The sequence below is a fragment of the Mercurialis annua genome, linkage group LG2 (assembly GCF_937616625.2).
Source record: "Mercurialis annua linkage group LG2, ddMerAnnu1.2, whole genome shotgun sequence".
NCBI lineage: Eukaryota > Viridiplantae > Streptophyta > Magnoliopsida > Malpighiales > Euphorbiaceae > Mercurialis > Mercurialis annua.
This window is the reverse complement of record NC_065571.1, coordinates 50,692,298-50,714,230: the sequence shown is the minus strand read 5'-3', so window position 1 is coordinate 50,714,230 and position 21,933 is coordinate 50,692,298. Positions and strand designations below refer to the sequence as shown.

At 36.6% G+C, this 21,933-nt stretch overlaps 2 protein-coding genes across 2 annotated transcripts; both read right to left on the bottom strand.

Moving 5' to 3' along the window:
• Positions 1-2,532: 2,532 nt before the first annotated feature.
• On the bottom strand, positions 2,533-7,920 carry LOC126668687 (uncharacterized). Its single transcript, XM_050361870.1, has 2 exons — positions 3,274-7,920; positions 2,533-3,174 (listed from the first exon to the last, which is right to left on the bottom strand). The coding sequence occupies exons 1-2, from the start codon at positions 7,918-7,920 to the stop codon at positions 2,533-2,535; spliced, it is 5,289 nt and encodes a 1,762-aa protein (XP_050217827.1).
• Positions 7,921-10,258: 2,338 nt separating this feature from the next.
• Positions 10,259-21,635, bottom strand: LOC126668686 (probable LRR receptor-like serine/threonine-protein kinase At1g56140). The gene is made up of 22 exons (XM_050361869.1): positions 21,259-21,635; positions 18,891-19,253; positions 18,704-18,750; positions 15,214-15,390; positions 14,965-15,121; positions 13,989-14,060; positions 13,836-13,907; positions 13,664-13,735; positions 13,487-13,558; positions 13,334-13,405; positions 13,169-13,240; positions 13,013-13,084; positions 12,818-12,889; positions 12,659-12,730; positions 12,441-12,512; positions 12,268-12,336; positions 12,084-12,149; positions 11,942-11,986; positions 11,784-11,848; positions 11,310-11,689; positions 11,029-11,224; positions 10,259-10,587 (listed from the first exon to the last, which is right to left on the bottom strand). Exons 1-22 carry the CDS (start codon positions 21,618-21,620, stop codon positions 10,421-10,423), a joined length of 2,814 nt encoding a protein of 937 aa, XP_050217826.1. The 5' UTR covers positions 21,621-21,635; the 3' UTR covers positions 10,259-10,420.
• Positions 21,636-21,933: the final 298 nt, after the last annotated feature.

The following is a 21,933-nucleotide window of genomic DNA, read 5'->3' as shown; positions in this document are numbered from 1 at the left end:
CTGAGCGAGGTTGATAAAGAGACGTTGCGTCTGCTTCGAGGTGGCGCTAAGGTGCACGTAGTGAATCTGATAAATTCCTATTTCGGCTGGGACCAAAGTGTCGCCTCCAAGAGAAATAAGAGAGTGCAGGGTGAAAAAGGGGGAAAGAGGAAGAAGAGTGAGGACAAGAGGGAGACATCGCCCGATAATGGAGACGAGTTCCCTGATATGGGCGAACCACTGCTTTCTTCCCCTCTTAATATTTCTTCTATGCCTCTTAGTCCTTCTGGTACCTTGTTTGTACCATGAAGTTTTTATTCCCTTTTAATTTTTGTGAAGCGTTTTTTTGAATTTTCTTTCCTTTGACTTTTCAGTGCCGAACTTCAAGGAACTTCAGCAGAAGGTCATGGAGGACAGGAGAGCTCGTCGAGAGGCTCGAGAGAGGGAGGCCCTTCCCCAAGCTGATCCCAAGCCGTCTTCTGAGGCTAAGAAGGCGCCTGCTAAGAAAGGAGGCGATGTTCCTTCCACGGCTGGAGGCAAGCCACCTTCTTCTCAGAAGGGTGATGATTCTGCTCCCACTCCTAGGGTGGTGCTACCGGGTTTCCAGATAAAGGAACCTGTCACTGGCCCTCCTCCTCCTGCTGTTCCCTCTTACACTGGTAAGGGGAAGGATAAGATGGAGGTTCCTGCGAAGGAGAAGCTTTCCCGACCCCTTCCTCCGGCTCCCCAAACTGCCCCGGCTGCTTCGACCGGTAGCAAAAGGCGAGCTCCTTCTTCAGGGGGCGAAGATACTGAGGGGGAGGGACCTTCGATGAAAAGGCCTAAGAGGGATGTGATGGTGACTCAGGTCGACCTGCTCCTTCAGAAGTATGGGGCCGATGCCACTGTACGTTGTCCTGCCGTTGCCCATGACATCTTCCGGGGTTCCTGCTGCCCTTCGGACGTTGACTATTATTTGAAGAGGCCGGACCACGCACTGATGGACGATTGTTTTTCCAACCTGGCAAAGGTTTGAATTTTCTATCTTTAGCATTTTGCCTTCTTCTTCCCGTGATGGTTATTTTCTAACTCAGTTTTATTTTATGTTTAGGTTGCCTATGCCATCCGTCAATACCGCTCCAACCGTCTTAACGACGATGAGAGGCAGGTGAAGTTGAAGACGGAGTACAAGCTGTTGAAGGGAAAGTATGACTCCCTTCGCAGCGAACATGGCGGGTGTACTCAGAAGCTGGACTCTCTTCGTGCTGATGTTGATAGATTATCCAGGGAGAGGGAGAGTGCTGTGAAGCAGCAGCGGGTGCTGTCTGAGGAGGTCGCCCGCCTTAAGAAGGAAAATAAAAATCTGGCGGCAGAGGTGGTGTTGAAAAGCACTGATTATGACGATCTCAAGAAGGAGTTCGATACCACCGTCACGGCCCTTAACGATAAAGTCTCAGTTGCTGAGAAGAGGCTTTATTTGAAGCGAGGCAGGCTGATTCGTGAGAAGGAGAGGCGTCGCCGTAACACCGCCCAGCTAGCCAATGATCTGACTGACTTCACTGAAGCCATCGTGGGTACCTACTTGGAGCGTCATCCTGATGGGGACGTTGAATTCTTATATGGCTTTCCCGAGGGGGTTAACAGTGAGAGTGAGCCAGATTCTCCCCAAGACTTGTTTGTCTCCATCAAGTCTGAAGATGGTGGAGGTGCTGCTGAGGTTGCCGAACAGTCTGCCCAAGGGGTCCAGGGACCTGCCAAGGCTGGCGAGAAGCCTCTTGTTCCCGGTTTGGGGGGTAGTCCTGAGGAGAAGGACTTCGGCTTGCTTATATCTTCGGAGCGGCCTTTTGCTGCTCTGGACTTATTGGATCGGCCTTCTGACCTGGAGTCCATCCTTCCAGGGTCCGATCCTCTTAGTCTTGCCGATGTCCCTTCTCCCACCCGTTCTGGCAACATTCATGTCGATGCTTCTTCTTCAGCCAGGCGGGATTCGCAGGAGGGGCTATCTGTCCCCAATACCTTGGAGGGGAACAAGGAGGCTGCCCCGGAGAAGGTTGAGCCAGAGATCATCAAGCTTTAGATTCCCCTTTTTTTTTTTTGTTGTGCACTTTGTACATTTGTATCTTTTCTTTTGTTAGGAATTTTATTTTCCTTTGTAATTTCATGAGGGGCATTTGCCCTCTTTTTAATATATATCTTTTTTATTTTTTTATTTTTGAGACAGTTAGCTTCTATGTTCTCTTTATTTTAGGCGATATATATATTTCGACTGTGTATTTTCCTTTTTTGGGAATGAACTCGTCAGTTCTCCTCTTTGGAAATATTTTAAGTAATCAACAACTATGGTAAAGAGATGATATCTGTGGAAATTCCTTGTCCGAGCAAGGGTAAATTAAAATACTTGCATAAATTCAAATACAGTAATGTGATGAAATATCACTTGTAGAAATTGAAATAATGCTGTGATTAAACATCACTTGGAGGAATTGAAATACAATATTGAAACTGAACACTGCTTGACTAATTATACTACTTCTTAAGGAATAACTAATCATGTCTGATGGCGACCCATTGTGACTAAATTTTCCTCAAGTTGTTGGCGTTCCATGTCCTTGGTATGATTCTTCCCATGGAGTTGGTGAGTTTAAATGTTCCTTCTTTGATGACCTCGCTGATGGTGTAAGGTCCTTCCCAGTTTGGCTGCAGTTTTCCACTTCCTGCTTCTCCTTTTTTGACTTCGGTTTTTCGCATGACTAGGTCGCCTAGTTTGAATTTTCTTTTCTTTACATGGCTGTTGAAATGTTTGGCCATCTTTTGTCTGTAGGCTTCCATCCTGATGTCTGATCTGTTGATTTTTTCAACCAGGAGATCTAGATTGTTCCTGAGCTCTTCTTCGTTTTCTTCTAGGTTTAGCTGGTTGTCTTCTGTCCTTGGCGTGGGTGCGCCGATCTCTACAGGGATTACAGCCTCCGTTCCATAGGCTAGGGCGAATGGTGTTTCGCCCGTTGATTCTCTAGGGGTGGTACGGTAATTCCATAGGACACTGTAGAGTTCTTCTACCCATCTTCCTTTGCACTCGTCTAGTCTTCTTTTTAGTCCGGCCAGTAGGATTCTGTTGGCCACTTCGGTTTGCCCATTCGATTGTGGATGGTAAACCGAAGTGAACCTTAGGTCGATTTGATACTCGGCACAAAACTTTCTAAACTTTGCTGAGTCGAACTGCTTTCCGTTGTCTGTGATCAGCACCTTCGGTATTCCAAACCTGCACAAGATAGATCTAAAGAAAAAGTTAGTTATGCGTTGTTGTGTGATTTTTGCCAGTGGTTCCGCTTCTATCCATTTGGTGAAGTGGTCGATTGCCACTACTAGGAACTTCCGTTGTCCTGTCGCCAAAGGGAGAGGTCCCAGGATGTCCATACCCCACTGGGCGAACGGCCATGCACTGCCGATGGGTTTCATTTCTGAAGCTTGCTTTCTTGGTACCAAGGCATGTTGCTGGCAAGGCCAGCATCCCCTTACTAGCGTTGTAGCTTGTTCTTTCATCGTGGGCCAATAATAGCCTTGTAGTAGTGCTTTCCTGACCAGTGTTGATGCTCCGTCATGTGCTCCGCAGGTCCCCTCATGTAATTCTTTCATGATGTACTCCCCTTCTTCTTTGTTCACACATCTTAGCCAGGGATGGGTGAATGACCGTTTGTACAGCTGGCCGTTGTATATTCCGAACTTTGATGAAAGTATCACTATCCTTTTGGCTTCCTTCTTATCCTCGGGGAGTATTCCATTAGCCAGGTATGCTGTGAGGGGGGACATCCAGGTTTCTTCCCCTTCTACCATCAGTACTTCGCCTTCTTCAACTTCTTCTTGAAAGCTAGGTTGTCGTTTGATTTCATGAGGAATGTTTCTCATTGGGTCGTAATTCTTCGTTGCTGCCCACTTTGCCAATTCGTCGGATCTTCCATTCATTGCTCTGGGTATTTGCTGTAGCGACCAGGATCGCCCATTATTGGCAAAGAAGGTTTTGGCCTGCTTGGCGTACTTCTTCAATGTAGCTTCCTTTACCTCGAAGTTCCCCGAGACTTGGTTCACGACCAGTTGTGAATCACTGCAGATCTGGACTTCGGAGATGTTGAGCTCTTCGCATAGTTGCAACCCTGTTATCAGCGCCTCATATTCCGCAACGTTGTTGGAGGCTGGAAACTCGAGTCTTGCTGAGTATTCCATTTGGATTTTTCCTGGTCCTTTGAGCACGACTCCGATGCCTGCTCCTTCTCCGCAAACTGCTCCATCGACGTGCATCTCCCAGGGAGTCGTTTTGTCCTCCATGGGTTCTTTGAATGTTAGTTCAGCGAAGAAGTCGGCTAGTGCTTGTGCTTTCAGTGCTTTCCGAGCTTCATAGATAACGCCCAGACTTCCTATTTTGACGGCCCATTCTGCTATGCGTCCACTTGTTTCTGCCTTCTGGAGGATTTTTCGTAGTGGTTGGTCGGTCCGTACAATGACTTGGTGTCCTTCGAAGTAATGTCGGAGCTTGATGGTGGCGGTGTATACGCATAGCGCCAGCTTCTCCAACTTCGGGTATCTCAGCTCCGCATCTCTGAGTACTTTGCTAATATAGTAGATCGGGTATTGTTCGCCTCCTTTTTCCGACACCAATACTGCTGCTATTGTTTCGTCAGAGCAAGAGATGTATAAATATAACACGTCGCCCGGATCCGGTCTCGCCAACAGTGGGGGCGAGGATAGGAAGCTTTTCAATTCTTCAAACGCCTGCTGGCATTCTGCGGTCCATGTGAAGTTCTTGATCTGTTTCAGGGTTTTGAAGAAAGGCAGGCATCGTTTTGCCGAGCAGGACATGAATCGACCTAGAGCAGTGATCCGGCCGTTGAGCTTCTGGACTTCATGTATGCTCCGTGGCGGTGTCATTTTTAAGACCGCTTCGATTTTATCTGGGTTAGCCTCGATACCCCTCTGAGAGACCATGTACCCCAAGAACTTGCCTGCCGGTACTCCGAACACGCACTTTTCCGGATTGAGTTTTAGCTGGTATCTCTTTAACGTCTCCAGGACTATCTTCACATCTGTTGGGTGGTCTTCAGCTCGGATGCTCTTGATAATCATGTCATCCACATAAACTTCCATGTGTTTTCCTATCTGATCTCTGAATATTGAGTTCACCAGCCGCTGATATGTGGCTCCTGCGTTCTTCAAACCGAAGGGCATCATCTTGTAACAAAATAATCCCTGGTCCGTTATGAAGGCCGTCTTCTCCTGATCTTCAGGTGCCATGGGTATCTGGTGATATCCCGCCTTGGCATCTAGGAATGTGTAGAGGGCGTGACCTGCTGTGGAGTCTACTAACTGATCAATGTGTGGAAGTGGGAAACTATCTTTGGGACATGCTTTATTCAGATCTGTGAAGTCCACGCACATTCGGTAAGTGCCATTGGACTTTTTTACCATCACCACATTTGCTACCCACTTGGGGTAATAGGCGTCTTTGATCACGTTTGCTGCTTTTAACCGGGCGATCTCTTCTGCGATGGCGAGTTGTTTTTCGGGCGAGTGCCTTCTCTTCTTTTGTATCACTGCCTTCGCGTCGGTCGCTATGTTTAACCGATGACATATGACGTCCGGGTCTACTCCGATCAATTCGTCTGTTGTCCAGGCAAAGGAGTCTCCAAGCGATCTGAGGTTTTCGGTCAGAGATCGTCTGATTTTTTCTTCCAGCTCATCTCCCACTTCTATCTCCTTTCCTGGGGATAATTCGATTTTCTCAGTTCGCCCATAATGCTCCGCCCTTTCCTTCTTCTCTGGAGGTTCCATTGTTAGTACTGGCAAGGTTATATGTACCTTCCTGAGAGCTGTAAAGTATGCTTCTCTGGCTGACTTTTGGCATCCTCTGACTTCGGCATCGCCTTCTCTGGTTGGGATTTTCATCAGTAGGTACCTCATGCAAATGGATGCGCATGTATCGTGCAAGAGTGGCCTTCCGAGAATTGCATTGTATGCGAAATCCATATTGACCACCATGAATTCTGCTCGGATCTCTTTGTAGATCTCTCCATCCCCCAGTTGGATGTTTATCTCCAGTGATCCTTCCACCTGTACAGATTTGCCTCCTAGTCCCACTAGTGGAGTAGTAACATGTGTCAAATTTTCTTTCTTGAGCCCAATTCTGCCGAACACCTCCATCGTGATCATGTTTACCGAACTTCCCGTGTCTACGAGCATCCGAGATACCTCGAAATTGTTGAGTCGCCCCTTGACAACTAGGGCGTCCTCATGGGGGACTGATAAGCCATGACTATCGACCTCCGAAAAAGATACGCTTCTGAATTTCTTAGCATTCGGTGCACCTGGGCTAACCGAGTAGACTGTTCTTGCAGCTTTCTTCCTTGTAGTATTGCTGTCTCCTCCGGTCGATCCGCCCATTATTACATTAACCACGCCTGCTGGCTCTGGTCTGGGTCTTCTGGCGATTTCTTCTTTCCGCTCTTTCTTTCTTTCTGATTCTGTCTCTCTGGCTTCGGTGTCCCTTTTTACGAACTGGGAAAGGGATCCCCTTTCTATCAATTTCTCTATCTCCTCCTTCAGGTGCCAGCATTCATCTGTGGTGTGGCCGTTGTCTCTGTGAAATTCACAGTATTTGCTATTGTCTCTTTTGCTGGCTGATGCAACGTTCATCTTCCTTGGCCATCTGACCTTCTCTCGGCTGTCTTTTACCCAAAACAGTACGTTGGTTCTGGTTGTGTTCAGGGGCGTATATCGCCTATCTTCGTCTTTTTTCCTTTTGTTTCTGAAATGGTCATTGCCTTTTTCTCCGAACCTATTTCCTATGGGCGATCTGTCCCCATTTCTTCTTTCTGCAAACGTTCGTTCTTCTACCCGTCCGAGGCGATTCTCTATTTCTCTCTGGCCATCATCCACCCTGATCTGTGTATGTGCGATGGTCATCAGTGTGGTAAATGATTTTGGTGATTTAGCCAATAATTCCTTTCGTAGGTCGGAGTTGGTAGTTCCATTGAGTAATGCTGTGTAGGCGATCTCCTGGCTCAGGTCTTCTATCTGCATCGCCTCCTTATTGAATCTTTCTACGTACTTCCTGAGTGTCTCTCCTTCCCATTGCATGATGGCCAGCAGATCTGTGGATAGCTTCTTTTGAGGGATGCATGCTACGAATCTAGCCTGAAAAAGTCCTGAGAATTGTTTGAACGTCAGTACTGATCCTGGCTTTAAACTCTGGTACCATTCCTGCGCCAGACCTTTTAAGGTAGTAGGAAAAAGTTTACATAGTACGTGATCCAAGTTTGTCTGAACATTGATCACCGCTTGGAATTTGTGAATATGGCTCTTGGGACAGCCTGTTCCATCGTACGACTCCAAATTTGGGGGGTATCTGAACTTTGTAGGGAACTCGTGAGAGATGATGAAATCTGCGAGTGGTGAGTCACTTCGAAGAGAGATGTCCACGTCTTCACATCTTATTCCAAGCCTGCTCATGACTTGGCGGACTTTTTCCTCCAGATGCTCTTCTCCGCCTTTGAGGGTGTGTTGTTCATCCATCCAACGTTCTTCGTCTGGAATTATGATGGGGGCATTTTGTTTCCTTGCGGAATTTTCAGGGGCATCTTCCTCTCGCATTGGTTCTTTTCCCTTGTCCATGGTTGACGTTGACTTCTGTACTGGTGATTTCGCTGATCCCTGTTCTGGCGATTTTAACGAGATACTCTGTTTGATATCTTTGAGTAGACTGGTGATTTCTAGGAAAGCCTTGAACATTGCTTGGTTGTTGATTGGCCCTTCATCTGGTGCTATGGCTATCGGAGGCATCGTCTGTCTTATCGCCAGGGGGTCGCTGGTTTCTCCTTCTTCGCTGGTTGGGGGAAACAGATTTAGGGCCGGTGGTTCTGTTTCCCTGTCTTCTCGGTTGGTAGCTGGTAGAGTATTATCTTGTGGGGGATCCATTCTTGAAAAAGCAAATTCTGAAAAGTATCTAAAAGGAACGACGAAACTAATAAGTTCCACGCTCACCGCACCAAATGATACAAGTCGATCTTTAAGGGGTCGCCTGTACTATTTTTCCTGCACAAGTAACAAATATAAGCTCAAAGGACCTCAGGCTTGCTCAGCCTGAAAGCCACTCCGATGCTTAAGTCAGAGAGGGTTTTTTGGTAGGTAAATGAATGTAAGAGTATTTAAGTCTGATTTCTGCTTACCCTTCTCAGCGTTCGGTGGCTTCCTTTTATAATGAGTTTAAGGCGGTGGTTATCTGGTAAATCGTGGGTTTGCCCCACGATTATTGATAATGGTGAAGGCACGTTTCCGATTATCCCGGGTAGTGGGTGTCAGGGAACGGAGTGGATGAGGTCGCCTAGATGGCAGACCGGGATGAGTCCGCCCGAGATAGATATGGGCGATGGGAGATTTGGAGGCTCGTTGGGCGAGCATAGCATTCGTTAGGCGATGCTTGGAGTTCGAATATTATTAGGTCGGTATCACTTAGAAACTAGTAGTAGAAGATTAAGAATATAAGTCATAAATCAATAGAATTACATGTAATAAAAGAGCTGAAATTCTAATTCCTTTTTCTATTTGAAGCTTTCTTTTACCAATAGCTTTTTTTGTTTATAACACTAAATATACAATGTGTAATTATTAAATTATTCAATATGAAAGGATTATAAGAGATAATATATGATATAAAATTATTAAGAATTTAGTTTATGAATATAAGATATCTGATATGGATAAAATACCATCACTATATATTACTCTTATTAACCATGATGATATTAAGAATTTGTGTCATCTCCATTTTTATAAAATAAAAAATAAAAACAAGAATGATAACTATTCAAGTGATATAAGTGTTGGGCAATAAACTATTAAAATTGCGAGTTCAATTCTTTCTACAAGTGCTAAAAAATGAGAACTATCGAAAATCATATTTTAAAACAAGTACACACATTACTCACAGAAGGCAACTTCTTTTGTACTTTTTCAGTTTTAATAAAAAAAATAATTAAAATTGTCAATTTTAATTTATTTTTAATAAATACATTTCAAATAAAAATTACATTTATGGTTTTGATGTTTTGTCATGAGTCTATTTTAACCTTTAATATTTTTTGCGCAAATATGGCTCTATTTTTTTTATTTCTCACTATTTTAACATCCGACTTAACAGATGTTAAAACACTAGCTAGTTTTCCTGATTGTAATTAAAAAATTCATAAGACATTGACATAGCAATAAGCAAATGGAGAAAACATGCATATATGATCCTAATATTTTACATAAGTCCACTTTGGCCCTTATGTTTTTTGAAGTGCAAATATGACTCCAATATTTTATTTTCTTCCAATTTTAACAAATGACTAGACGAGTGTTTAAATTATTATATTTAAATTTATAAATGTATTATTAAATTAACTTTACATTGAATTTTATAATTTATTTTTTATTTTTATTCTTTTAATAAGTTAATAAAGGATAGATTTGAAAAATAAATATATAAACACTCTCTTAATTTATTGACAAATTTTATGAACCAAAGACATTTCATCAAAGCGGCATATATTATGATTAAGAGGGATTAATATTCATATATTAATTTTTACTATTATACTAATACAATTATAATTAACTACAGTACTTATCCGTAGTAAAAATAAATAATGAACCTAAACTCCTTTTTAAGTTAGAGATAATTTGAACAAAAACGATTTAAAAATTAAAAGTAAAGAAAAAACACTTAAACACACACTTTTTCTTCAATCTTCATAACTCTATAATAAGGAAAATTAATGGGTGTTTAAACACATGTTAAGTCGGTTGTTAAAATTGTGAATAAACAAAAATTAGGATCATATTTGCACTTCAAAAAATATTAAAAGTCAATGTAGACCCATGATAAAATATTAGGATGATATATATGCACCTTTTTCCGTTTACTTATTGTCATGTCACCGTTTTATTGCCTTTTTTAATTACATATCAGCAAAGCTAATGAGTGTTTAAATATCCATTAAGTCGGATATTAAAATTGTGAGGAAAGAAAACGCTAGGATCATATTTGCGCTTCCAAAACATTAAGGGTCAAAGTATACCTATGATAAAATATTAGAGTAATACATGCACCTTTTCCCTTTCACATATAGTAAACACTCAATTTGAAAGTTATTCATCCAAAAACAATACTTTTTTCAAGTCTTTATAAAAATATTAGTCATTTTGGATGACTAGACCATTGAGTTGAATAAATGTCTATAATTAAAAGTCAAATATGGAAAATAGACTTAAATTGACAAATTTAAAAGCTTTAGTTAAAAATTAAAATTATAATATCAGTTTTCTCCATCACCTTAACATCTCTTATATTATACAATTTAAATAAAAACACACAAATGAAAATAAAAAACTGAATCTTGGGTATTGTAGGAGCCAATTGTTGCATTAAAATTGGCTAGGTAGGTTTCTTTGGATTTGGATGTGTTTTTGTAGATTGTTTAGTCCACAATAGATATATTATAGATGAGATGATCACTACCCCAGCTGCACATCCTACTGCTATTCCCACTATTTTTCCCACTTTTTTCTTCTGGCTCTTGGAAGATTCTTTACCATCAGAAACTGTAAAATGTATAGCAAAGTTAGAAATGAAAAGGAAAAACATTTATTCAGTAATGACCAAATATACAGTTTTGATCCTCATGTCAAACTCGATTTTTAATTTGAATTTTAATGATAGTTTTTCACCACGTTATATGGTACATTCGTGACATTTTATTCAGTTTTCAGTTTGGATGTAAATTATTTCTTCAATTTGAAATTTAAAGTCATAAAAATTACAAAATGAACCATGTGTCATTGTCACGTAAATGCTACGTATTGTTCACGCCGGCATGAGTAACAACAGAATAAAAATTTGTTAAAGGAGGGTCCATTTTGTTATTTTTTTAATAACGTCAGATGCCACTTTGAAATAAATAAATCATTATAATGCAATTTAAAAACCGACAAATTATTCTTTAATGGAAGTTGTAATCTAAAAAAAGGTGTAATTTATAGAACCTTGAGAAACATGAATTGCTGAGACTAAAGGTCCGTAGGTGCTTTGTTGTGGTATGCAGCAAGTTCCTTTACCAGCCCAAAAGAAGTGAATGTCCATGATTGTGTTCGTCACATTTGCTTCAAAGCTTTTAATCAATGCTCTTTTCGATCCTCCGGCTTCTTTTTGTATGTTCAAGTCTTCAGCCACTTTCTTCCCCTGTACTTAATCATGTCTCACTCGTTATATATTTATCGGATACTCGGGCTGTGCAATTGGTTAATTACTTGCAATGCAAGCATACCTGAATATAAACATCGAATAAGCGCCTGCCGAGGCCTTTCCAGGACCGGGAGTCATCATCATCCATTGCGATCTCTGCAAAGTGAAGCTCAATTCTGTATCTCCCATTCTTTAATCCCAGACCATAGTACCTAAGCGAGCTTGGCGAAATCCTAGCAGTTTGATACAGTTCAGACTCTAAAGTTCCTGTGATTTGAGACTGTGTCTGTACTATGTACTTCGGTGCAGGGTTCGAGATGAAATTCCCAGTATTGCTTACAGCCCACATATTCTGAGAGCTTGCGTATAGTGACGCAGCTCCGAGGGTTTCCACATCATCATCATATTTAACATCAGATGCAGATATTTGGCTTTTGCCTCCACACTTGATAGAAAATGAAGCTGCAATAAAAAGAGCATCAACTGAATAATTCTCAAGAACTTTGATAAATTTCATGTGTTTTTTTATGTTTGTATATAGTTCAACTTCACTTACTTGATGGAATTTTATAGCTGCATTGTGTATCAGCTTGAAGGCACCGTAACATCCCGGAAACCTTGCTGTTTCCACCGTTACAATATTAATTAAAGAAAAGCAAACAGAGAAAAACCATTTGATTTCAATGGAAGTTAAAGAAAGCAACATAATAGTACCTTTCTTGTAGACCATTTGCATTAATGGAAGTTCCAACAGTAACCCTGGAGAACACACAACATCATATCATATGTTCAGCAATCAGAGTTTGAGCATACATAAAGTGGTTTTATAAGAGAAGATAAATGTTTAATAACTTACATGGATAATCCAAGTTTTGCAAAATTCTGTGGCAGGTTTCCAGAGAGAGGATTGAATGAAACATCTCTGCCAGCACGTGATCAACGAAAAAATGTAGTTCATTCAAGTGGATTTGGTTGAATGATATTGGTTTAGGATGATACATTATCTTGCGTAAATTTAAACTTAAGCCGGGGTTACTCACAATGCAAGTAGCTGTGGACCGATGAGATCTGCAGGTAGCTCTCCGCTCAAGGTATTGCTTCCGAGATACCTAGGATATGATCATTTTTTTAAGACAATCTAATAGACCATACCATACAACTTCCTTAACAAGTAGAAGAACATATAAGTACAACAGAACAATCAAAACCTTACAGATATTGCAATGAAGTCAAATTCTGGAAAGAGGTTGGTACTCGTCCTGTCAATTTGTTGAAACTAAAGTCCCTGTCATAAATGAATAAAAAGGAAATTATTCTCTCTTAATGTCAAGAAAATTAAGATTATGATTTGAAGTTCAAAATTTGTTGCTGAAACAAAATCAAGCATATCAGTATCCATATATGAATAAAAAGAAATGTCTATACTCTTACAGTTGTTTTAACTTAGTAAATGTGCCGAGTCTTTCTGGAATTCGTCCAGAAATTAGACTGTTTCTCAAGATCCTGCAGCCAAAATACAGAAATTTCAACATTGGGGAGCTTTCAGAAGCAGGACGATTGTAGGAAATTTAAGATGGAAAAAAATCTTACAATACAGATAGATTTGTTTGGTTTGTCAAGAACTCGAGAGAAGAATCTTCACCGCTAAGATCACCAATTCTCCTAAAAACAACAAACAGGTATCATACTACTCCAATCACAACAAATTTCTGATGAAAAATGCAGAGTTGATGAGAACAAATAGAAATGAAAGATTAGATTTAAATCCTATTTCAAAGGCCTTACAGGTCTTCCAAGTTGTTAAGTGCACTGAAACTACTTGGTATCGGACCTTGAAGCAACGTACCTTGAAGTCTCCTGCGGATTTTCCAAATGCAACATAGTTAGCTAATCAAAATTTATCAATGTTGCAGAGTAAAGAAGAAGCTAAAGCATGCATACAGGACCCTGAGTTCTGTGAGAGTCCCGAAAAATTCTGGAAGCTTTCCGGTGAAGGCATTATCCGATGCCCATCTAAAAGACGAACATTTCAAAAGTGTACTGATGAGTAACTAAATCAAATTCACTTATCAACAACAATTTTCAATGATTTATAAAGAGATATACAGGATCTGAAGAGATTTCAGTAGTGCAAATTCTTGAGGAATTGGCCCTCTTACTCCACTGCTGTCAATATACCTGAAGAGAAGCACTAGTTAAAATTGATGTCTACTGAAACACCTACACCTACAGTTTCAGGATGTGTTCTATACAACTTACAATTGCTGTAAGGAGGTCAAGTTCCCGAGTGAAGTAGGCAATTGTCCGAAGAAATTGTTTGAGCTAAAACTTCTGTAAATGTGGCATGAAATTGAGTTAAATTCCAATTTATCAATCAGAGAATGAGTACAACTAAACATAAAGATTGAATTAATTATCTTGAAGACAAACCCTTACAAAGAAAGCAACTTGGTTAGATTTCCGAGCTCCGGAGGCAGCGGACCTGTCAGATTGTTGATACCTAAGCTACTGTTCGAATATCAAACACACAGAAGACAACTATGAATACAGAAAAAACAAGTGAAAGAACTTACAAGCTGTACAAATACAAAATTATAAGAATATTTACAGGTACTCCATATTTGATAATTGACCAATTTCAGCAGGGATAGCCCCATTTAATACATTTTGGCCCAGATTCCTGCATCATAATTACTCAATATTTATATATCATTCTCAGATTAAAAGGTAACTGAAAATTCTAATAAATCAGATGCCTTACAAGTCCATTAGCTTCTTAAGCACAAACAGTTCACTAGGTATCTCACCAACAATGTCCAAAGCATATATCTTCCTGAAATCATGGAACATAATTGTTTATCAGAAAAGCTCAATTGGTAATAAAGTCGTCTTCAGTTCGTGAACAAGTTGGGAAATTCGCGAGTCACTCGAGTCTACTCGAAAAATTAGATTCGAGCTCGAGTTACTCGAGTAAACGAGCCTCTGACACACATTAAATAATAATTTATTTACTTACTATGTTGGCTTTTCAGTTCTTTAAATTTAGCTGTATATTGTATATCATCTTAATTGGAGATGGATTCCATATTTATAGTAAAATAAATAAATCAAATGCATCAAATATGATAATCTTTTCAATAATTTTTTTTGTTCTTTACTGAACTCGAGTCGAGCTTCAGTAGCTCGGATGTCATTCGAGGTCGAGCTCAAATTTTAAGAATTTAAGCCAAGCTCAAACCCGAGCTAGAGCTTGTATATGTTAGATTCCATCTTAAAACCAATTGGTATTAAGTGGAGGTGCCAACTAATATATAAACACATGTCCACTCACACACACAACCAATGTGGGATTTCCCACTTTAACACTCCCCCTCACGCGTAGCGTGTACGGGCCGAGCAACAAAGTCCCCCCTCACGTAAATCTCACGTGGGCCGGGCCGAACTCAAATTGTGTGAATGGACAAGACTTTGATACTATGTTAGATTCCATCTTAAAACCAATTGGTATTAAGTGGAGGTGTCCAACTAATATATAAACACATGTCCACTCACACACACAACCAACCAATGTGGGATTTCCCACTTTAACAGTATAAAACATTCGAGCTCGAGCTCGAGCTAGGCATCACTCGGCCTCGGCTCGGCTCGACTGGTTTACAACCCTCTCCAGCCCGATGAATCAAACAAAAAAAGAATTAGCCATCATAAATAATTATTAAAGTGATTGTAAAACTGACAAGTGAGTGATGTGGCATGTAGTTGCAGTGCAGTCACAAGCAATTCTAGGATTTGCATTTTCATTAGCCCATGATGCATTCTGAATACAAGGATCAGTACTGATATTCAATTTGCTTCTCAAGTTCCAATAATCTATCAGTTTATTTAATGCAGCCACTGAATAACAAAAAAAGAAAATTAAAAACCATTAAAATCACAAAAAAGTTGGCAAAAAATAATTCATAAAAACAGAGTTAATTAAGACAAACCTTCATTAGGATCAGTTGCAGGCTGTGCATAAACAACCTGAACAAACATCAAAATCAGAAAGATACAGAAGCTTAATTTCTCCATTAAAAAGTCAGACATAAACCCAAGTAGAGAATTAAGGCTTTTAAGTATTAAATTATGAAAGCAACAAAACAAGAGAGTAAAGCCACGAAGTCAATAATTCGAACCTTGAATATGTAATTAAGTTAAAAAGTATTATCTTGACTCTTCCTTGAGGATGAGAATGAAGTGTGAACTAACACACAGGTTTTGAATACCCACAAGTTGCATCAACTTGTTGTTTCTTTCACTTTCAGTCTATGTAGCACGGACAGAGGAAAACGGGACACTTAGACACTCATACAGTGAAACGACGTTATTTTAAAGTTTTCTATAGTAAAACTGAATTTCCGTGTCCGAAAAGTCAAGTGTTCGACATGTTTTCAAAACGGAAAACGTTGATAGAGTGAAGTGTCAGTGCTCCCTGACTTTAAGTAATAGTAGTTAATTGTAGAATTCTTCCTTGAATGGTTTAGAATAGTCTACTTTGTTATGATATTATAATTATAAGAAAAGATCATTTTTGTCCTTTCTATTTGTATTTCTCTGTGTATTTCATGAAATTGGGTGGAGAAGTTTAGCGGAAAATCTGGCAATAATGTGACAAGAAAATTAATTAAATATTTGCAGGAGATTGTTTCTGAAAAGACTAATGCTATTTAACTTACCTATTTAATCCACCCGACGTGACATTAAGAAAATGAATAAATTAAAAGTTGGTATTTAAGATATATATTTTTGAAGAGTAATTATATGAATTAAATGTTTTCACATAAGAAGGGACAATAAAAGTGGTACAAAATAATGGGATAAATAATATTTTTTTTTTGAAAATGAAGCTCCTTTTTATATTAAAATCTTCCGAGCCTTGTTTTTTTTTTTTTTAAGAGAGTGAACCCAAGTAATCATGAACTTCAGTGCCATTAAGTTTAATTTTGCCAAAATGACTTGATTTATATTTAGAGGTAATGTTATAAAAATTCACTAACTTTACATGTTTTATCAATTTAATCACGTTATTTAAAATTTCTTATAAACATATACTAAATTTCATTTTTTTCCAAATTCATATATGGTGCTGATGTAACACAGTGCAATTTGCTGAAATGTAAATCATTTTTAATCAATGAATGACTGACATGTCAGCACCGTGTATGAATTTGGGTTAAAATAAAAGTTGGTATATGTTTATGAAAAGTTTTTAAAAAACGTGATTAAATTGAGAAAACCTATAAAGTTGGTGAATTTTTATTACAATAACTCTTACATTTATCATTTTTGTGCTAAAATAAGTTAATTTTTACTATTTTTCTTTATTTCTCTCTTGAACATATTCTAATTTTGAAAATCTCTAATCTAAATTCTGATCTTTATTTTTTTTATGGATCCAAACCAATATGTTAAAAATTGAAAAATTCATAAAAAAAAATGTGTAAAATTTTCTAATATCTAATTGATTGGATATATGAATAAATATTTACTAAATTTAGGTAAGAAGTCTTTATTTTAACCAATGCAATATTTATTTTACAATTAGGAGATAACAATAAAGTGACAGTAGGATTCCATAAAAAAAGGTGATAGTAGGAAATTAGGAATAGATTTAATTGACAACTCCTCGTTTTAAGATTTTTTTGGTTGGCGTTGAAACGGATTTCATGACTGTAAATTTTAATATGGGGTGATAGTAGAGGTGGCAAATGGGTGGGTTTGGGTGGGTATGGGTTAGGTTTAAATGGGTAGGGTTATAAATGGGTAATTTACCCATTTATGACCCGTTTTAATTTTATATGGATACCCATACCCATGTAACCCTATATGACCCTAACCCACCCATTAACCCACTTTATATGTGTAATGTTAGAAATTGTATCATTAAAAAAAATGTTAGAAATTGACTTTTTAAAATTTAATTGTACATTTTGTTAGAAAAAAAGTATTTTCCGACAAAAAAAAGTATTTTCTGGAAAAAAAAAATTTCCGAAAAAAAAATTTCTGGAAAATAATATTTTCCGAAAAAAAAAAATTCCTGGGAAAAAAATATTTTCTGAAAAAAAAAAAAATTCTGGAAAATAATATTTTCCGAAAAAAAAAATATTTTCTGAAAAAAAATAATCTGGAAAATAATATTTTCCGGAAAAAAAAAATATTTTCTGGAAAAAAAATATTTTCGAAAACAATATTTTCGAAAATAAATATTTTCTGAAAAATAATATTTTCCGAAAAAAAAAATATTTTTTGGAAAAAAAATTATTTTGGTTCTTTATGACTTTTAAATATTGATTTTAAAATTTAAAATTTATTTGATATTCTAAAAAACTTCAAATACTCTAAAATTGATATGTGTCATTCAACTAATTTTGCCTATTAAATCATTATGGGTAGAGTGTGGGTACCCATGTCAAACCCTTTTATAACCCTTATTTTAATGGGTAGGAAGATTTTTACCCATTTACTACCCATTTAACATATAACTACCCTTTTATAACCCATACCCTTTATATAATGGGTGGGTAAATGGGTATGGGTGAAAATTGCCACCTCTAGGTGATAGAGTGATTTTGACCGAGAGTGCATTTTATTAGCGAATTAGTTTGATAATTTATTTTTTATTACCGTAAGTAAATTTACAAACAAGATTGCATACTTATTGGCGTAAAACGTCTATTTTATGCCGGGTCATCAAATATAATTTTCTATTTTTGTTATAAACATTAATGATCTTAACATTTGTAATTCTACCAATTTATAAAAATAGCAATTACAAAAAGATGGATAATTGATTCCGACTATCATTGAACTTTTAAATTTTTTCATTTCAGTCACTAAACTATTTTTTTGTTCTTTTTTATCATTGAACTTTCATTTTTTTTTTATTTTGGCATTTCCGGTAAAAAATGCTTGGGTGGCAGTCGGAAATTGACATGTGACAATCGGATTTTGCTAATTTTATTTTGAAAATTTATCTGCATAATTTTACTTTGAAAATGAGTTTTTAATTAGGTAAATTATGCACATATGGCAAGTTTTCAGGTAAAAAATTAACTCTGATTGCTAGCTATTTTTAGCTGGAAAATACCAAAATGAAAAAAAAAATTATAGTTCAGAGATAAAAAAAAACAGTTTCGTGACTAAAATGAAAAAACTCAAAAATTCAGTGATTTTCAGAATCACTTAACCCAAAAAATTGAACATGACATTAAACTACCCACATGAAACTACATACTATAATAATCCATCACAAAACTCTTGTTAACAAGCTAATTACTTACTCCACTAAACTTTTACAATAATGCTTCATCAACTAATTTAACTTACACTCATTTACTACAACTAATACTTATTTATCCAAATTGATTAATTCCATAACATCTCTTAAATTTCTTGCAACTACATAAAATTACTAATTAAATTTCTTGCAACTTCAGCCCCTATTTCTGTGCAACTCCAGACATTGCACTGATTCAATGAAACTCCTGCAAATATAACATTACGCATCGTCAAAATTTGTATCGATCTATCACCATTCAGAATAATTATTATTATCCCGAAAAATATATAGAAAAATAATACTAATTTTTGACTTAATCTCGAGTAGTATGGAAAGTAAACATACTGCCAAGGAACATCTCCGGCGAGTAGCCAGTCTCCGTCTTCATCTTGGTACGTCATAGTATAGTTCGAGCTGTAGTCATTCTTGCATTGATAATCACCAAACATTCTAATCAAGAAATTTTGAAGTGTTTGGTAAGATTGAAAAAGCCTTAGATCAATTTTTCTAGCAATTCCTACTCCTTCCATTTTCACCTTCACATACTTGGAATTTGTCCCACATGCCGTACCATTATTCATGTTATTATTTTCATTTCCAGCGGCGGCAACACGGCCATCACCACCTTGTTGCCGGTGGTGGTGAAGTAGTTTCTTTCTCCATGATTTAATGGGCGGCCACCCCACTATTTGATCTTCTTCCTCATTCCTATTGATATTGAGTATCATTAGTTTCTGAATATAAGGCATAACTACTAAACAAAATCCAGATTTTATTGTAATCTACTAAGTCTATCACAATTGTTTAATTTAATCAATTTTAATTTGATTTAGCATGTTTTTCATTTTTAACACAAACTTTCATCTTTACTAATTTAAAACACGAACTATTAGTTATTTATAACTTAAAACACGGAGTATCAAATGATCAAATATATTGGTGATGTGTAGGGGTGAGCAAGAACCGAACCAAACCGAAAAACCGAACCGAACCGAATTTTGATATTTGGTTCGGTTTTTCGGTGAAAACGGTTTGGTTCGGTTTCTACTCTAGGTAAAGTTTGGTGTTCGGTGTTCGGTTTGGTTTGGGTGTTTTGAAAACCGAACCGACCGAAAAACCGAATTAACCGAACTTTAATATAAAATATATATATTTTTAAAAAATAATATACATATATATTTATATTTATATGTTTTTTGTATTTATATCTTAATTATTGTTGATATATAAGTTAATAATTGTTATTTAAACATATATGGAAGTTTATTATACTCTAATTATTTAATATTTCAATTAATTTTAATATAAAAATTTTAAAAAAAATAAAAAGTGGTGAAATTCGGTTTTAACCGAACCGAACCGAAATTTTCGGTTCGGTTCGGTTCGGTTTTTTCACCTCCAAACTAAAAATTCGGTTCGGTTCGGTTTGGGAATTTCCCAAACCGAAAACCGAAAAATTTCCAACCGAACCGAACCGAACCGACCGATGCTCACCCCTAGTGATGTGGATATCAATATATATATATAAGTATACATATATTATCAATACTACTGTTTCAACATACATATCAGTATACAGAGGCGGATTTAGGTTAGTGATGGTGGGGTCCATGGACCCCACCTTTTCTTGAAAGAAAAAATTTATTTATATATGTATTTATTAAAACCTATTAATATATCATATCTACTAAATTTAACCAAAATCATTTATACTAGTTTATCAAATCATATCATAATATTAAAACACAAAATATGATTATTCAAATCATTTATCTTTTACATAATTTAATATATTTTTTGTTAATTAAAAAAAATGTAATTAAAATTAAATAAAATTCTTTTAAAATCTTATGTTGTTGTATATATCAAATTATAAATTATAAATTTTTCTTTAAATTAAGATGCACATTACAAATTATTGAAAACAAACTAAAATTTTAGAAAATCAAATATAAAATTTTTTACATCTAAATTATTTATTAGATCATTTTTATAGTATAAACATATAGTAAAATTATATTTATTTGTTCTATTTTTTATTTGCTAATTACTACTAAAATTTAAAAGTGTAGATTTATTTAGTTATTTTATAAAAAAATTATAGTTAATTATGTTAGGATATTATATAGATAAAATGAATATACAGTTGAATATAAAAATTAAATATTTTAATTATCTGACTCCAAACAAAAATAAAATGACGAATAATGCTCTATTGATGTAAAAAATGAACAATGTAAATAACTGTATAATTTTTAAGCATTTAACTGAAATAAAAATTTATTGAGAATAATTATTTAAAAATATTATTTATTATTTAATATTATTTAATTTAAAATTTTAATTTTTAATATATACACGGACTCCACCATCTCAAATTTTTGGATCCGCCACTGTCAGTATAATTTGATCGGAAAACAGCTCGGTATTTGAATTGCAAAAAATTGATAGCTCATGTTTTAAATTTGCAAAAGTGAAAGTTCATATTAATTAACATCGCAAAAATACGCTTAAATTCATTATCCATATTGCAATTAACTCTTAAATACTTTATCTGAATTATATATGTGCTATAAATGAAATATAAATATTAAAATCAGATTAAAATTAATAAAACTTAAAAGTATAATTAAAATTGATAAAATCAATAAAAGTTGGATTTTTTTAAAAAGATTATGTCTAATTTTAATGATAATTAATTACAAATACATACTTGAGAGGGAAAGAAAATTTCTTTTGTTTGTGCTGATCATCATCATCATCTTGATCATTAGGTTGACCACTCCATAAAAGCAAATTAGGCAAATTAATACTTCCATTAAACTCATCATTATTACCATTCTTCTCTTCAAGCCTACGCTTCTTCTTCTTCTTCATGTCGAATACACATTCTTCATTATTTCTGCATGGTTCGAACCCTACCATCTTTTTCGGCTCGAACCGGTCGGAGAAATTGTGAGTCGAGAGTGAAAGAGCAAGCTCAAGCTCCATAATAAGTAAATAAAGGAACGTAAAGAAATGAGAAATGGAGGGGTGAAAGTGAATAATAAGTTGATGGTTGGGAGTGAGAGGCATTTATATAAGTGGGAAAGTGAGAAGGAGACAGAGGAATGAAGAAGTTAGAGACAGCATGGAAGTTGGGTCGGGGAAAAGGCTGGCAGTGATTCGGACAATTCACCAATCAGTGCACCAACGTGTTAAGACCGCTTAGCCCGTCTTGCCTTCTTCTCTCTTCCAAGTCCTACTTAACGATCGATTAAACACTTTTACGGAAAATTCTAAAACGTAAGTGAATTGATAAGACGCTTTTTTAACTTAAATGAGGTGAATTTGAACGGTACTCAAGTATGCATATGTTTAAAACTAATTAGGGCTTGAGTGTCTCCCA

Coding starts and splice junctions, on each gene's coding strand:
- LOC126668686 (XM_050361869.1), bottom strand. CDS start 21,620: ATGCCTCTCACTCCCAACCATCAACTTATTATTCACTTTCACCCCTCC. Junction 18,751..18,890: donor GCCGGAGATGTTCCTTGGCA/GTATGTTTACTT, acceptor TTATATTTGCAG/GAGTTTCATTGAATCAGTGC. Junction 12,513..12,658: donor TTTACTAAGTTAAAACAACT/GTAAGAGTATAG, acceptor CATTTATGACAG/GGACTTTAGTTTCAACAAAT.
- LOC126668687 (XM_050361870.1), bottom strand. CDS start 7,920: ATGGATCCCCCACAAGATAATACTCTACCAGCTACCAACCGAGAAGAC. Junction 3,175..3,273: donor GGATAGAAGCGGAACCACTG/GCAAAAATCACA, acceptor AACGGAAAGCAG/TTCGACTCAGCAAAGTTTAG.